The 18,367-nt window shown below is 45.3% G+C and overlaps 1 protein-coding gene across 5 annotated transcripts in view; it reads left to right on the top strand.

The window, feature by feature from the left end:
- LOC118386320 (glutamate receptor ionotropic, kainate 4-like) overlaps window positions 1–18,367 on the top strand; it is a 440,995-nt gene that overhangs the window by 411,543 nt on the left and 11,085 nt on the right. For all 5 annotated transcript variants that reach the window (XM_052525982.1, XM_052525992.1, XM_052525998.1 and 2 more), the window contains 7 exons: window positions 3,472–3,675; window positions 7,081–7,195; window positions 13,468–13,576; window positions 14,486–14,659; window positions 15,397–15,562; window positions 16,318–16,543; window positions 17,243–17,371. In XM_052525982.1, the coding sequence (XP_052381942.1) occupies window positions 3,472–3,675; window positions 7,081–7,195; window positions 13,468–13,576; window positions 14,486–14,659; window positions 15,397–15,562; window positions 16,318–16,543; window positions 17,243–17,371 (1,123 nt within the window). The remainder of the gene's footprint in view (window positions 1–3,471; window positions 3,676–7,080; window positions 7,196–13,467; window positions 13,577–14,485; window positions 14,660–15,396; window positions 15,563–16,317; window positions 16,544–17,242; window positions 17,372–18,367) is intronic.

Raw genomic sequence — 18,367 nt, 5'->3', positions numbered from 1 at the left:
ACTTCGGTCGCCAGCTGTACAGTGTTTCCTCCAACACATTGGTGCGGCTAGCTTCCAGGTTAAGCAAGTAGTGTGTCAAGAAGCAGTGTGGCTTGGCGGGGTCGTGTTTCGGAGGACGCATGGTTCTCGACCTTCGCCTCTCCTGAGTCCGTACGGGAGTTGTAGCGATGGGGCAACCAATTGGATATCACAAAATTGGGGAGAAAAAGGGGTAAAAAAATACCCCAATTTGTGCTATCCGTAAGAAACCTGCAAACAGACCATATATTGTGTCCCATACAGGTTATAGAAAAGAGAGGAAGCTCTGACCTCTCCATTCAGAACCCAGTCCTACCTACTTACAGGTTATGTAAAATGTGCTCTTTTAGCATTTAGCATTTCCTCAAGGAGAAAGTCCCCCACTTCTATGTCAAAGATAATAAAACAAAAACACTTTATTAAATACTACAGTAATGTCTGCAAAAACACTACAGTAAATACTACAGTATACTACAGTCCGCAAAATCACTACAGTAAATGATACAGTATACTATACTACAGTCCGCAAAAACACTACAGTAAATACTACAGTATACTACAGTTTGCAAAAACACGACAGTAATTACTATTGTATTGTGGCAGACCAGGGGGTTTGATTAAAACGTTTACACTGATCAGACAAGGACACAAGTATGATAGCTCAGTGTGATAGGTGTTTATTAAAACAAAGAAAAATAAAAGAATAGGTCTCCTCCAGGTTACCGTCTTCTGGGTTCCAGGGTATTGCTGTCTCCTTTGGGGGATTCTATTTATTTTTTTGCTGACCGTGAGGAAGACTATACAGAAGGAACCTCTCTCCATGAGAAAAACCCCTCTGTGCTACCCTTCTGATAGCTTTATGGGACTCGTACGGTTGGTGAGCAATCAGCCCCTTGATTACTCACCAGTCTCAATCAGTCCCAATTAGTCCTGGCAAGGAGGGCCCGTCAAGACCTGGCACGTCCAGCAGAGGGAGCCATCGCCGCGTGATGTAGACTCCGTCTGTCACCAGGCCTCGACGAGTTTCCCCCTGGTGGCTAGTCTGTGGTACGCCACAGTATATACTACTCCTTTTTTACTACCGTATTTATACTATAGTAAATGGTAAATACTACAGTATTCAGTCCGTAAAAACACCACAGTGAATTGTCATGACTTACTTTCATTAATCTGATAATTGTTATTTATTTAATCAACTAACTATGTTTAATTGTTACCCGATTAAATTAATCATGTAACAATTAACTCATTAGGATTTTGGGCACCACTGAAGAGCTTGAAGAGTTACCATCTCCTGAATTAAACTCTATAAGGAATAAATTACATCAATAAACAGTCATCTTATTAATCATTACCTCTTATCATATCATCATTCTGAACAGTCATAACCTCATGCATCTGCAAAAGCCCAAGCCGTACTCATGATTCAACACTCCGCAAATAGGTTTAAATATTTATTTATTAGCTAACTAAAAATAATAACACAGAATAAACATATACCCTTTACATGAGACAAAGGTCCCTAGTGGACTGACACAATATGACGGCTTGTTACAACAGAGATGGGGAGCAAGAGAGAGAAAAATACAGTTATCGTCAATATATTTCAAAACTATTCTCACAGTAATCATATAGTTTGCACACGAACCGTTTGGAATAAAAAATCATGAATGTATTTACGTGTGAGTGCCTTTTTTCAACTACGAACACATCTCTATCAGAACCAGCGCTCCTTAGGAAGGTTGTTGGTGTTTCAGCGGCAAGCTGTATGTCTCTGATTGTCCGAAAAGGGTCTCCCCTTTCCCATCTTGTACTGTTATTCACTCTGGAAGATAGCTAGCCAGTGGAGAGAGTTGCCATTGGTGATGAGCGTAGTAGGATAGTCTCACTTAGATTTTCTAGATATTTGAGTGAAGACAGCTAATTAGCTGTCTCAGTTATTGGCTGAGAGGGGAGCTTGTTTTCCCCCTCGTGTTGGTATTCAGGATTCTGACGACAATGGACATGAGCTGCAGCTCGCCGTCTCTCTGCTCTAAAGGAAGGTGAGTTTATTTCTTCACCTCGTGTTGAGGTTCAAAGTTCCAACCATATCAAACATGTAGCTCCCGCCTCACGTTTCCTGGTCTCTGAGATTCAGCATTTAAACCACTTTAGACATGGGCCGCAACTCCCCATCTTTCCTGGTCTAAAATGTTAACTGTCAGCCAGTCCTTTTAAGCACTCTGGTCGAAAAGGACGGTTCCATCAGGCTGACACGCTCTTCTGACACGCTCTTCTCAATAGGGGCGTGGCTACTTAGCTTGCAATCATATATTTTGCACGGTATCTATTATGCCTCCTAAAAGCACATTCCTATCTTCACAAAAATACTTTCATAATTTTTCAATTTTATATGAACGTATTGGATGGGAACTTGATAGATAAAGGGGATATACTTTCCAAGTTACAGTATTTCGTCCATACATTTTTTTTATGACGTCACAAAATGAAAACCAATGACTTTCGTTTTCTATAGCTCCCCTCTGACCATTCCCCACATTCTTATGTTGGAATTATTGTTCCAGTATTCACGTTTGACCGTGTTAAAGTTTTGGCGGGAAACAGTATGTTAACAAAGGACATTCCTTTCGCCAATACTTTCGCCAATTTATGACAGGGTGTGTGTGAGGTGTCAAAACCCCCACACCAGCTCCCTCCTCCCCTCTTCTGTCAGTGAGAGAAGGTCTGGTTATTGTCAACCATTGCCAAGCTGATCCGACCCATTGTGATCCTCACAGGACAGCATTCGAGATTTGATACATGCTTTATTAAAGCATTCTTCAAAAACAGTAGCCACATTTAGTCTTTTAGCTAAGGTGGCTGGCGTAGGATGTGAACCCCTTTTTATGCTGCCCAAAGATTGGTTGATAAATCTCTCTTAACCCCCCAAATTTAAATCATTGAGCTGCTTACTCAACATTATGAAAAAATGTATCATAAATTACGAACAAACTTTAAGAAAGAGCGAGTTTTAAAACAGTCGGAGGTGCCAGACAGAGACAGGACAGTAGCAGGTGCCTGAGTGCTTTTGTTCCCATGTCAAGTACGGTGGTAAAGTTAATTGTTGCTTAGATATATTCTTATTGGCTCCTCTTTAAAACAAATGACCTCTGGTGAGATAGTGTCTACTGTCTAGACATACAATATGCTAATTTCAACTTGACCTCAAAAAAGGATAAGTTGTCAAGGTTGAGATGATGTTATGCTACACTAGGTTATGCTGTACTATACTATGATATGTTTTTTGTTGTGAATTCGGGGGGGAATTTCCAACCGGGACTCAAACTCAGATCCAGTGACAGTCAAGCCAACACCTTAACCGTTACGCTAAGAGGTCCGAGGTCGCTAGGTGTTGGGTCGTCACATTATCATGGTATTCTACATGTGCTCTGCTACATCTGTGTCCATTCGCAGGAGAACCCTTACGTGATGCTACGACCAAACCACCAGGAGATGGAAGGGAACGAGCGCTATGAGGGCTTCTGTGTGGACATGCTGAAGGAGCTGGCGGACATCTTGAAGTTCAAGTACTGTATCAATCTGGTGGGGGACGGGGTGTACGGGGTATCTGGGACCAACGGTACCTGGACGGGCATGGTGGGAGAGCTCATCTCAAGGGTAAGGGCAACAGCTTCCTGTAGTAAACATGATTTTTTTTTGACCATATGACTTGACCAGGAAAAACTCTGGGCACTTCCATCGCCACCCATCTACCTACCATTTACCCCTTTCTACCACTTCACAGCATAATGCCACTCCAACTATAGACTAATTCATCAACCCTTTAATCAAATGTTGTTCATGAATTTACAGCCATTACTGCCAAATCACCCCTAACAAACCAATAACATCCTACAAACATCCAGTGGCCCTCTCAAGCACAGGTTATACAACTGATTTGACACCGTGGATGTGATACAACTAATACTGTATGTTCATGATACAATGGAGAGTTTGTCATCACAGAAATGTGTCCACAACCATTGTGCGCTGTCGCCACAATGCTTGTGTAATTATTTTTGACAGAAAAGCTCTCTGTTGTATTACAACCGTTGTGCCAAATACATGGCATCAGTTGTATAACTTTAGTGTGTATGGGGCCTATATGTGGGTATTATGTGTGCAGGCATAGTGTGTCTCCGTAGACTCCAGGGTCAAAATATTGAATCTGATATGTGATAGGCTGAGTGTCTCGTAGTAAAACATGTCCCCAGTGATGTGATCCAGAAAAGTAATGCCTAAAGCTATTGATTGATGTTTTCACATTGAGAGCATCCTACAGTAAGGGGATGTAACCATGCAGAGATGTGAGGATGATGAGGAGGAGGAGGAGGAGGAGGAGAAAAGATCAAAGATGGAGGAGGAGGAAGAGAACAAGGATGTACAGGAGGTGCAAGGCTGTTAATTAGTCCAGATAATGCCTGAAACAGATGACACAGAGTCTTGGGTCTGCATCCCAAATGGCGCCCAATTCCCTTTATAGTGCACTACTTTTGACCATGGTGCCATTTGGGACGCAGCCATGGCTGTGTTCTGTTCACCCTTCGAACTCGGATACAGCTCATCTGTCCTAATGAATCTCAATTAGCCCCAGTCACCCTTGAGCAAACATTCACAACACAGACATGTCTTTAAAAGGGCCCAGCTAACCAGTCTGCTAAACCATCTGAACCATTTTGTTTGTGAATGAAAAGTCTATATTGCTGGTCTTAGAGTGTGGTCGCACTGACCAATGTTTTTTGTAGATGTTCACGCAGACCGGGGATAGAGTGGAAGGGTTGAGGAGGTGGTGAGGGAGCCCTTAATAAGTTATGTGTCTTAATTCGCTATAGGCTAATGGAAGGCAAAGCCATTAAGGAAATGAAAGGAATGCCTACTCGTATTATTGTCTCCATTTGTCCCCCTGCAAGTTGGTTCTGATTTGGGGACCTTGAGGAGGTCTCAACTTGGTCTAATTGCGCCTTACACAATACAGACTACAGAGTCGCTGTTACAGAGTACCAAGGAATGTCGGGGAGGAGGAAGGTCGAGGGGAGACAGCGCAGGAAGGTGTGGGGTCACTGAGTCCCTGCCTCTGAGCTCCACTCTCTGGAAAGACCCCCAGACTGGAAAGGAGAGGGTTAGTGGATGACTGGGTTATAGTTGGCGGGGTTAGAAGAGGAGGAGGAGAAGAAGGAAGAGAGATTGTACTGTAGCTAGCCTATAGCGGCTGACTGAATTAACACAGAAAAGTAGAGCGAACGCTGAGAGAAGAGAATGTATGGACAAGCTTTCCACAGGCTTCATTTGCAAGCTGGGGACGGGGGCTTTACTTTAAGTAGCCATAGAGACGGAGGCAAAGTCCTACCGGGAAGATGAAATGCCACGTACAGTGGGGAACCTCTAACTCAATGCATTATTCAGCAGCCGTAGGGACGGCTTTGATTTTCTTTTCCTATCTCGCTTTTTTCCAGGGCACCATCTTATGATTGAGCGAAAGTGGAAACAAGTGTGGTGGCATGGGGAAAGAATACAACGATGCATTATTTAAAAGCTGACTTTATACCGTGTGCTTTCTCTCTCTCTCCACACACTTTTCAATAGCTGTTAGCTTCCAGTAATCAATATTAATATTCAATAGGTGCATTAATATGGAGTGACTTCTTTCTTTTGTTGAGTTATTTTGCCGAGATACTTTTTGTTGTTGCTTTCGGGCTGGCTGGGGGTTGGCTAAATGCTTGGTTTTGCGCGTTCATTCAGAGTTGTTGTCGGTGAAAACACTGTAAAACAACCACTACTCCAGAACGTTTTCGCTTGTTGTGTTAGCACCTGGAGCTCTGGTTTTGCTGTTCAAGTTATTCTGGACAGGATTGGTCAACTCCTCCAGGGACCTGTACTCAAACAGAGTGAAGATCGTGTGAAAAGCCACCACTCCTCTCTCTCTCTCTCTCTCTCTCTCTCTCTCTCTCTCTCTCTCTCTCTCTCTCTCTCTCTCTCTCTCTCTCTCTCTCTCTCTTTCTTTCTTATACATATATATATATAAGTCCACCTACAGTGAAAGGTGTATGATACCCACCTGACAGTGTACATTACCACATAAGAAGACCCAGTGCTAGCCTTGACGCTAAACCTTCTGCTTGTCTCTCTACAAATTATCTCTGCCTACAGCTATACTACAGTACTGTCTATATACTGTATCTCAAAGTTCTTCTTCTTGATTGGTCCAAAGTTGTTTTATTTAGTGTGTCAACGTGCACTGTGCTAATGATGGCATGGCCCTAACTGATGATGGGTGTGCTATCAGAGCAAAATGTTTCCACTGATTCTTTTGAACAGGGCCTTCTAGCCAAGTTAACAGTGGGATACTCACTTGGACCGACACTGTAAGCAGGCAGGCTGTAAGCAGACAGGCTCTCCTCTCATTTAGAGTTGAGCTCTGACAATCCTCTTATTTTCCAACTGCAAAGGACAAAGAGCAGCGAAGGGTTGCACTGGGTCCTGGGGAGATGAAAATTTCTTGCAGATGCATTTTGCAATGTCGGATGAATACTGGGATAGAGCAGCCACCTTCACAGCCCTACCATGCCGAGTAGCACTGGCTGGCTGGCTGGCTCAGCCTAGCTGGCTAACTGGCTGCTGTGTCAAGTGATTTGTCATAACAATCTGCTCTTCGCCAGCTTGAAAAAAACATTGCACCCTATTCCCTATATAGTGCACTGGATCCTGCTCAGAAGTAGTGCACTACATAGTGAATAGGGTTTCATTTGGGATGTATCCCCCCTCTGTTCTACACTCTGTTCTCCCTGGTGCCCTGCATGAGTCAGGTTTCAGACACAAAGCCAATGATACTACACACTGCTGGCAGACGAGGTGTCACGGACAACAATGGCAGCACAGTAGGAGTGGAATTACACCAGTAGCCTACTTACTATTTCATTTAACTTTCCATGCATTTTACACCACCACAACCCAACCTTTGTTACTGTAAATGTACCTATCTGTGCATATCTGAATGGGTGGTGTGTGTGTGCGTGTCTATTCCAGAAAGCGGACCTGGCCGTAGCGGGGCTCACCATCACCGCAGAGAGGGAGAAGGTTATCGATTTCTCCAAGCCTTTTATGACTCTGGGAATCAGCATCATGTACCGTGTGCACTTGGTAAGACTAACCTCTGACCTCTCCGACCCTTACAAAACAACCTGGCTGACCCCTGAACCCTACAAACAGCTAGCGACCAATCATCAGCCTCTGTCTAGGAGCCCGTTCAGCCCCTTCTCCTCCTCCCACTACATCCCTCTCCTCTCTCTACCTCTGCCAGAGTAACAGATGGTGTGCTCTGCTCCGTGTTATGCGGGTGTGAATCGACCTGATAAATGGACTTCTTTCATTCCCATTCCCACTTCTTCTCTGTTTGTGACTGGGATCTAATTCGCACCAATAATAGCCCTGACCCCTGCGTATAGAACAAGACCCAGGCAACAGTTGTGGAAATTCAATACGATTGTCTCTGTGTTTTAACACCAGCCAACCATTAATCAAAGGCCTTCCCCCAAACCTAAGCTGACACACTGGTCTCTCCACTGGCCACCGGCCGGATGGAGCGGCTTTGGACCAAGCGGCGGCGTGTAAAAACATTAATGTGGCGTCCCAGTAGAGCGTTTACTCACAGCCGCCCCTGTCCTCCCTGTCCCCCCGTCTGCGTCCCTCCCCTTTCCTTGGTGCTAATAGGTGCAGCTGCCAGGAGAAAGGCTCCATTGGACCAACAGTTGGTTGAATGAATCGATAGCAGCAGGTGCAGTGTTAAGTGGGCTGCCATATCACCTCTGCGGCAGGCTGCTACTGCTGACGCGTTGGAACGTGCTCATTGGTGTGTTCCTTCGAGCTGACGCGGCGTGGAGGAGGAAAGGAGAAGCCCACACACATTGCAGCTCAATATTGACACACACACTCTCACTGTCCTAACCAGGCGGGCACAGACAAGAGGGACAGGGAGGGGGAAGGATAGAGGGACGGAATGAAGAGCATGCGTAAGGTAACTAACTGGCAGGGAGAGATGTGGAGCCTCGACCGCTTAAGGTCAGGAGTGAAGGGCGGAAGAAACTAACTACAAAGAGTGAGAGTCTGCTGCACTGATTTCATTCTTGACTCTCTGTCTATCTGTCTGGAGTCTTTACACAGTACCCGTCCCTGGTGTCTCCTTCTCTCTTCATCTCTCTACCCAGGACTCACTCCCTCCCAGCGCCCCTTGGCAATCTCTTAGGTCTCCACAGGATCCAGCGCCACCATTCAATATTAGAATTTCTGTGACTGCACTTGTTTAGGTTTAATCCACTAGCTATTGATTTCTGATGCTGTGATTTCTACCAGGGCCCCGCTACTTATTTCAGACTTTAATTGAAATTCTCAGCCTGGTCAATAACAATGGAAAATGGAGAAAAATAGAGAAGCCCGTTGAGGTTTAATTACCTGCTGCATGGCTGTAGAATTGGCCTAATACCAGGGCCGGAGTACCGAATGGGCATGCATGTGCCCCTGGAGGTAGATGTCCCGGGGCCCCAAATGTGTTAGTCTGGCCCTGCCTACTACTGTTTAATCTCTTTCTGTCCACAGTGCACCCCAACTGTGTGTGTGTGTGTGTGTGTGTGTGTGTGTGTGTGTGTGTGTGTGTGTGTGTGTGTGTGTGTGTGTGTGTGTGTGTGTGTGTGTGTGTGTGTGTGTGTGTGTGTGTGTGTGTGTGTGTGTGTGTGTGTGTGTGTGTGTTCTTAATCTCTTTTTGCTTATCTTGAAAATTCTGAAAAATACTGGTTTTATAAAGTGTTTTGGGATGGTCCTCTTTTGATTACCCTTCAAGTCCTTCATGTCTCCATGTTGGAGTATACTCCGAGACAGACCACTCCACCAATCTGTACACTTGTTTCATCAAACACCCTTTCTCATAATCCCCTACTTCTATGTTCTGAGCACATCTTTCCACCAGTCCCTCCTTTCTAGTAGTAGTATTAAAGACAGAAACAGACAGAGAGATCAAAAGAGAGAAATGGAGAGAGAGAGAGAGAGAGAGAGAAAGAGTATTGAGGGTTGCGTATGGAGATTAGAAACCTAATTAGACCCACAAGTTAATTAGAGGGTTGGTATAGAGGGGAGTGGTGCCACAAGCTGCCCTGTGGGAGTGTGGCACTGGGATCCTGATTGTGTGTGTCTGTCCCCCTCCAATCTCACCCCAACCTCCATCTTCCCCGCCTGCCCTCTCCCTCTCAGCTGCCCCAGACATCCTGCGAGAGAGAGCACTGAGGGAATCTGGGACGGCAGGCCAATCAGCCCCCCCCACCACATAAACAGAACACCTCCACCTTCGTAGTCACAGAGACCGTAATAACAGCGATGTGAGTGGCGGACCGCAAATAGGCATGCATCTCTCAAGGGGGCTGGTGTTTGGAAAAAAAAACGTGTGTTTCTGTAGTGCAGTCACACCTCCCTCCCAGGTTGAATGCGTGGGGAATGACAATAAGGGGAGGGAGGAAGACATGTTGGTGAAATCCTTGAACGTGACCTCGCTCACTAAAGGCAAAGACAGTACAGTATGAAGATAGGAAGAAACTGCTTCTCCAATAGAAATCCCCGATCACACTTGTAGGCAATGTCATGTGGACAGTGTCATGTGGACATTGGCTAGCTAAGCTCACGCGCAGAAACACGTCATCAGGTCTAGCGGTCGTCCCCGTTTCAAACTGCACTTGTGCTGGCCGTCAAATCAAAAGGCATTCCTTTGATATAAAGTTGTTTTTGACAAAAAAAATGAAAACGTGTCAGTTTGTCGCTTTCAAGAGGTTGGAGTAATAACAAGTTCAACTACTTAAGACATTGGCTCGAATCGTAGGTTGTGCCATTAGATTTTGAGAAATGTAACAGCTAAGGATGAAGTTTTCACTTCTCTCATTGGCTTCTCAAACCCCAGCCTGGTCTGCTTCCTAAGCGTTCCCGGAAGTCTCGCGATGTTGCGCCTCTGGGTTTAGAAACTCCGTGCTAAAGGTCTTCTATCCCGCCACTTAACACAAAGTGGTGCCCACGGGGAGAGGGGTTTGTATAACGCTTCATTTCTTATTGTTTGGATTTGCTTGTAAAACCAACATGGGCAATGAGGCAGTTGTCACAACCGGCGCCTCCCCCGGTTCTCCATTTGATGGGATGATGATGATAATTACACTCTATAAAGGCTCATGTCCAATAAAGACCTTCCTATCCAGTCAAAGTGCCATGCATGCGTGGATACAGCCATGAATACAGTCAGAGACCTGTTGTACAGTGCAGAGCCCGTAGTCAAGTGGTAACAGTCCTGGGGGGAAAAACTGAGCCATTACATATTATAATCCGCTTAATAAATCATAGGCGCATACTTGCATATAACAAGTAATAAACCAGTATACGTGCAGGCTTCAAGTAAAGTTTTACCCAAAAAATCCCTGTTGTGCTCGTAGCTGCCTTCACCGGTCGTGATGCCCACCTTGACTACAGATCAGTGCGGATGACTGGCACCTCAGAGAGCTTCCTGACAGCATGAGGGGGCTCTCTCTCCTATTTGAGAAGAAATCAACTCTACCTACCTCCCTCCCTGCATCACCCAGTACACACACACACACAGAATAATATGTTAACAACTTAACCCTTTAACTGGCACACCAAGAAAAAAATATCAGGAAAAGTATTGTTCTGCAAAAGATGTGTATTTAGCCTCAATATAGGCCATAAATTGCTCATTTTTGTTTGCATGACATAAACTTCGATAAATAATGCATAGCAAACATTAGAGTAAATTCAATTTGTCTTAGAATTTGCATAGACTTTTTACATCATAAAAAAGATGATACATTAATTGACTTTATATACATATTTGTGTCAAAATATGAATATTCAAATTCATTTAGCTCACATTCACTTCCTGGTTTTCAGCCATATTTGAATGGGTGTTTCAGTCCGATAATGAAAACCACATGATCCTTTAACTAAAAGAATATGCCAAACAAAATGAATACGTTTAATTGAGTGTAGAATTGGTTGTCAACATTAGCTCAACTGCCCGGTTGAGCTGCTTGTTAAAGGGTTTTAGCACTGCTTTGCTGAGATGTCTGGAGGGCCACAGAGAATGAGCTACTGTTAAATACAGGATGAGAGGAGAACATACTCAGTGGCTTTACACAAGTAAATAGAATTGTTGGCCGAGCCATACTTGATAGGAATGCCAAGAGAATACAAACACACTACTGTATCACTTTCAAGGTGTAACATCATAAAACTATAGTTTGGTCACACAGACCTTCGCCTTGTCAGTCCCTTTGACTCTGGTCTTTCATTTTTGATTCTCCTAGGCAACTTTTTCCATTACTTCAGTTGTGGCTATGTTTTTGTTCTTATGTACCAACGTTACTTCTTGAAAGTTGAGCTCACTTCATAGGTGTTATTGTATATCACACAGCCCAATGCCCTCTCTACCTCCTTAAACATTCATATCACAGTAGAGATTAGTGAACAGCATGTCCTCTCTCTCTACCTCTCTCTCTCTCTCTCTCTCTCTCTCTCTCTCTCTCTCTCTCTCTCTCTCTCTCTCTCTCTCTCTCTCTCTCTCCTCTCTCTCTCTCTCTCTCTACCTCTCTCTCTCTCTCTCTCTCTCTCTCTCTCTCTCTCTCTCTCTCCCCCCTCCATCCATCCCCCCTCTCTCTCTCTCTCTCTCTCTCTCTCTCTCTCTCTCTCTCTCTCTCTCTCTCTCTCTCTCTCTCTCTCTCTCTCTCTCTCTCTCTCTCTCTCTCTCTCTCTCTCTCTCTCTCTCTCCCATCCATCCCCCTCTCTCTCTCTCTCTCTCTCTCTCTCTCTCTCTCTCTCTCTCTCTCTCTCTCTCTCTCTCTCTCTCTCTCTCTCTCTCTCTCTCTCTCTCTCTCTCTCTCTCTCTCTCTCTCTCTCTCTCTCTCTCTCTCTCTCTCTCTCTCTCTGATCTTTTCACTACATCCATCTGCTGGTGTTGTGCTGCTTCCTCAACCATCTCTGCTCTTTCTTAATGGTCTCTTCTGATCTTTTCACTACACCATCTGCTGGTGGCAGTGGCAAAACAGGGAATTAAATGGAGTAGCGCTGTAAACAAAACGCTCACTTCACTTGGCACCAGATTGGATCGTGTCAGCACAACCCTCACCTAGTTACTTTTTGCCGTGTGGTTTCTTATTTTGCAGGAGTTGTCGCTGCATTGCGCTGTTATAGGCATGACGTTTTACTGTACGTCCTGCCTTTGTAACGGAGGTGGTTTTACAATGCCTCGGCGTTAACTCAGTGGGCTAAGACAGTCTTGTCTTAGGAGACCCGGGTTTGAACCTGGCGGTCACATCCTCAAAGAAGATTCACACACACACTACCCTTTCTCGTTTCAAAGACTCTCTCTGACACTATAATGGCCTCTGACCAGTTTGAGTACCATTACAGAGTCCCTTATCAGAGAATACATTGATGCTGGCACCATAAATGGATCATTTTCAGAAGGCAGGCCACCATCAGCTGGTAGCATTAGGCTCTTCAGACAGTCCTAATTCTCCCTACTGTAATTAGAAATCTCCAGCTCCACTCCTATGTTGCTCAATTACACTAATATGGGAGTGATTACAGACACATTAATGAATATCCGGCCTCATCCAGGCCTAATTACGCATTAATTCATCATTTAGAATGGTTTATGACCTTTAAATCCTATCCGCTCGCCGCACACAAAATACATTTTTTAGGGGGGGGGGGGGCATTTGTATTGGATGTATGTTGTATGGCTTATTATCAAGGGGATTGTCATTTTGGTGAATTGATGATACATGTTACATATCAAATGTGGCCTCACTGTGTTAAGAATATGTCATGAGAATAGGCCTACTCTTACAATAAGCTGTTTGATCACTTAAAATTAATCCGATAATCTACAAAGCTGTGCTGTTGCCCCTAAAAACACCAGGTCCTTCCTTACAGTTCTTGTCTTTGATGGACTGGACTGCTTTGAGTTTCTCCATCTCCATTGAAGATAATGTAATTGCCCCTAGCTACTGCGCTAGCCTTCTGCGGTCAAATTCAACCATGCATTTTCCCACAGCTCTATTTCAGACATAATTGGTTTCATTGTGTGGACAATGGCCATCGGTGCTAGATAATTAAGCAGTATGAATTAGCTCTATACAAAGCTCAGGCTGATAAATCTCCCAGTAGTAAATCTAGACCTGAGGCATATAGCTCCATGTCTCGGAGTCTCAGTCCGAGAAAACACAGGAACCCTTGGTCATACAGATGTATTGGTTTAGGGTGTATCTGTGTATATGTAATGCAGCTAACCACCTCTCTCTCTCTCTCTCTCTCTCTCTCTCTCTCTCTCTCTCTCTCTCTCTGTATGTGTGTGTGTGTGTTGTGTGTTGGGGCGCAGACCTGGCTACTTCTCCTTCCTAGACCCTTTTTCCCCTGGGGTGTGGCTCTTTATGCTGCTAGCCTACCTGGCAGTCAGCTGTGTGCTCTTTCTGGTTGCCAGGTGCGTCCTCCAACTCCTCTCAGCTCCACATTGACATCTGCTGGTGCTTTGGAGGAACTGACATGTCGTATTCAGTACAACTCTGCACTATGTGTTGCGTCCCAATAGTCTCTCCTTTCTCCCGAGTTGTGCACTTGTTCATGGATTTGAAAGGAAATGACTGGTATACGGGAATTCCCTATAGCCCATGGAGTAGTGAACGAGTGCACACTTCAGGAGGAAGGAGAGATTATTTGGGTAGCAGGCCACAACCCATTGATGTCATAATGTATGTATGTATTTATTGTGTAAATAAGTCATTTCATTTCTGTGAAAAAAAGAGTGTGGGGGGGCACCTTTCTCAAGTTGATGGAAGTGGAATCATCTTGATTACATGCTGATGTCATGTGACTGTACCTGAAAGAAACATTTGGTACATTTAAATAAGCAACAATACAAGAAAACAACCTCCCACTGAAAAGTGACAGCGACAACAGCTGTAATGAGACATTCTGAGAGGAGGGGTTGCCAAAGGTCAATTATTCTTTACTAAGTTTGTATGTTGAAGGAAGCTTAATACAGTGTTCCCCTTGTACTGCATTGTGTTTTCCCATTGAAGATTTGCCTGTGGTCGAAGCATGCTTTAAATTAATTACAGGTTTTTAGAACTTGGATCATCCTACAAACACAGTAATATACCGGAAGCTGTCATGGCAGCTCAATGGTCTGCTCACAGCAGACTGCAGCAGGTGTATGGGAGCGTATACCAGCTGACCCAGGGGGACTAAAAACCACGTTACACCACCTCATGGGATTCAAGATTACTTTGTGCTTCGCTGACTGTTTCAGTTGTCGTTTCCCCCCTCTAATTTCTCTCACTGTGTCCCTGCGTTCATGTCTGTATGTCTGTGTGTCTGCGTGTATGTTTAGACTCACCCCTTACGAGTGGTACAATCCCCACCCCTGCTTGAAGGGGCGCTGTAACCTCCTCATCAACCAATACTCGCTGGGCAACAGTTTCTGGTTCCCCGTGGGGGGGTTCATGCAGCAGGGGTCCACCATCGCCCCCCGCGCCCTCTCCACGCGCTGCGTCAGTGGAGTATGGTGAGTACAATAAAAAATGATTCTCACTTTGTCCTTCCCAGCACAGTTCCAGCAACTATGGCGGATGTATAACCAAGGTCCCGCTCGGTTTGGCGCAGTAGTGTGGAAAAGGGTAATAGTGTACTCACTCAGTCACACTTAGACACTTGTATGCATACTGCATATGTATCCGTCTCGAAGCTTCCACACTACCTTGCAGACCTGAACCGTACTTGTAGCCCGTGGCTTTTGACCTCTCTCTACTGCGGTTTCAGGGATATCAAAGTAACATTTTGATCATGTAATTTGTGTGTCGCTGCTCCAATTAGCCTGCCATCTTGGCCCTGAGTATTTCCTATTCAGGTCACGTGGTCATGGAAAACGCAGCGTCTGATACTATACCTGATACCGTGCCGCCGAGATAGTCTGTGTGTGAGTCTATACCTGGTAAGCTATAAAAACAACGAGTAGCACACTGTATATGTATAACCTTAACATTCATTTATTGGGTAAGAAAACACCAACGTTTCAGCGTCACTGTGCCATCTTCAGGGTGACAGAAGGCACATTATACCTGGTAGACACTGAGGTAGTCTGTGTGAGTCTATAGCTGATACTGTACCTCTGAGGGTAGTCTGTGTGAGTCTATAGCTGATACTGTACCTCTGAGGGTAGTCTGTGTGAGTCTATAGCTGATACTGTACCTCTGAGGTGGTCCCAGTCGGTACGTCTGACTGCTGCTCCCGCTGTCCCTCCAGGTGGGCGTTCACCCTGATCATCATCTCGTCCTACACGGCCAACCTGGCTGCCTTCCTCACTGTCCAGAGGATGGAGGTGCCCATTGAGTCAGTGGACGACCTGGCTGACCAGACGGCCATCGAGTATGGCACCATGCACGGGGGCTCCACCATGACCTTCTTCCAGGTGAAGGGCACACACATACCACACACACACACGGCCCCCTCCACCATAATAGATGACCTGTCACTGATCTTATCTTAGACCCTGTCACCTCACTGTCTGTCCCCCTCTACGTCTCCACTGACCATGACTTATCTGTTTCCTGTCTGATTGTCAATATCCTCTTCCCCCTGAAGGAAAGCTCAGTGCTGCACCTGGAGAGATAGGCAGTGTGGGTCAGCCACTGACTTTCCCTGTCTGTCTATGTAGTTGGCCACAAAGCAGGGTTTCACCTGTCAAAGAGAAAGAGAGAGGGGGGGAGAAAGACAGAGAGAGACAGAGAGAGGGACCAAGAGAGAAAGACAGAGACAAAGACAGAAAGAGAGAGGGAGAATCGGAGAGAGAGTGAGCTCCTCTCTCTCCTTTAGAATCCAATGAGGCCTCTTCTGTGCTCCAGAGCTCAAAGCATGCCCTCAGCCCTCAGATCAGACCATATTGGGCTCCCGAGTGGCACAGCAGTCTAAGGTACTGCATCTCAGTGCAAGAGGTGTCACTATAGTACCTGGTTTGAATCCAGGCTGAATCACATCTGGCTGTGATTGGGAGTCCCATAACGGCGGAGCACAATTGGCCCAGCATCGTCCGGATTTGGCTGGAGTAGGCCGTCATTGTAAATAAGTGACTATTTAACCGACTTGCCTAGTTAAATAAAGGTTCAATAAAAAATGTAACAATTGAAATCTGACCGTGCTTCTATGACATGTCCCCCTATATCATAGAACTCGCGCTACCAGACGTACCAGCGCATGTGGAACTTCATGCACTCCAAGCAGCCCAGTGTGTTTGTGAAGAGCACAGAGGAGGGCATCGCCCGCGTGGTCAACTCCAACTATGCCTACCTGCTAGAGAGCACCATGAACGAGTACTACCGGCAGCGCAACTGTAACCTCACCCAGATAGGAGGTCTGCTGGACACCAAGGGCTACGGCATCGGCATGCCAGTGGGTAAGTGGTGAGAAGGGGATGGAGGAGAAGGAGGGGTGGGTGGGCAGGAGGAGAGAGTATCAACTGTAACCTCACCCGGATAGGCCTGTTGGAAACATCGGCATTGCAGTGGGTAAGAGAAGAGACATAATTTACACGACGCTAACTGTAAGCGGGCATCTTTTTGCCAAATGTATGGGTTTTCTCTGTTCGCTGTCCTCAGTGCAGTGTTTATGAAAAGGAAATGCTGTCACTAACCTCGGTTTCAAAGTCCATGAAAAGTGGAGCAAACACTCCAGGTGAAGCTGGTTGAGTGAAATTATTTAAAGCCGCTCTTGGTATGGACTGGAGTTTGCTTGAATAATCTATATTTCATTGTTCAAAGTCAAACCAACAAATGCGTTGGTCTTTGTCCTTGAAAAGCGTTACCCAAACTGGTCCTCGGAAACCCCTAGCCTTACCACTTACCAGTGTTTATTCAATTTGAGAAACACTGCCTCAGAATACAGTGTGGGATATGCAAATCATAGGTCATAGGAAGGTTACGTTGACACACTCACATATATAGACTAGCACTTCTTGTAAACTGCACTCATCATCATAATGCATAAAAACACATGCTACAGGAAACTTTCCAGGAATTGAAATATATGTTCACTCATTGACGAGATGGTCTTTGCAGGGCTGTGACCCTCTGTGCATTCGGCTGTTCCTCCTCAGGGTCAGTGTACCGGGATGAGTTTGACCTTGCCATCCTCAAGCTGCAAGAAGACAACCGTCTAGAGATCCTGAAGAGGAAATGGTGGGATGGTGGCAAGTGTCCAAAGGAGGAGGATCACCGTGCCAAAGGTGCCTTTACCCCTCCATCTTTCATTCTCTCTCTAGCCATCCATCCTTCCCCCTTGTCCTCCCCCTTTCATCTTACTCCCCCTATTTAGATTGGTTAAGTGTCAGGGTCACTGTGATGCTGACTGTGGTGTGTGGGCGTGTGTGCGTGCGTGCGTGCTTAAATCCCAGCCCCACGTGGCATGCTTGGACAGACTCGGGTGTAGGTGCAAGGTGGTGTCGCTGATATTTGGCAGTCACGTACACAGGATTGCAGTGCGTGGCCTCCAGATTGTGGGCCTGACAAAAACTAGGGCACAGCAATTTGGCTAGGTACTGCTTTGTTTCAGCTGTCGTGGGCAGCCTCACTGTCTGGAGGAGGTGCTTTCTGTACCCTTGAGTGCCATACATACAGGGACCTTTGAAATATTTGGATCCATTTTTGTACATTTGATTGATGGATTCAAATAAAGTGTGTATGTGTGTGTGGGGGCATTTGGGAAAGTATTCAAGAGCCCTTGACTTTTTCCACATTTTGTTACGTTACAGCCTTATTCTTAAATAGATTAAATCGTTTTTTCCCCGCTCAATCTACACATAATAGCCCATAATGACAAAGCAAAACAAAAAAAAATGTAATATCACATTTACATACAATACCAGTCAAAATTTTGGACACACCTACCCATTTAATGATTTTTCTTTATTTTTACTTTATTTTTTCTAAATTTCAGAATAATAGTGAAGACATCAAAACTATGAAATAACAAATATGGAATCATGTAGTAACCAGATTCCTCAAAGTAGCCACCCTTTGCCTTGATGACAGCTTTGTACACTCTTGGCATTCTCTCAACCAGCTTCACCTGGAGTGTTTGTCCAACTCATCCCAAACCATCTCAATTGGGTCGAGGTCAGGTGATTGTAGAGGCCAGGTCATCTGCTGCAGCACTCCATCACTCTACTTGTTGGTCAAATAGGCCATACACAGCCTGGAGGTGTGTTGGGTTATTGTTCTGT

The sequence above is a fragment of the Oncorhynchus keta genome, chromosome 1, assembly GCF_023373465.1.
Source record: "Oncorhynchus keta strain PuntledgeMale-10-30-2019 chromosome 1, Oket_V2, whole genome shotgun sequence".
Classification (NCBI taxonomy): domain Eukaryota; kingdom Metazoa; phylum Chordata; class Actinopteri; order Salmoniformes; family Salmonidae; genus Oncorhynchus; species Oncorhynchus keta.
The sequence above is the reverse complement of the archived record's forward strand: the minus strand, read 5'-3'. Positions and strand labels throughout refer to the sequence as shown.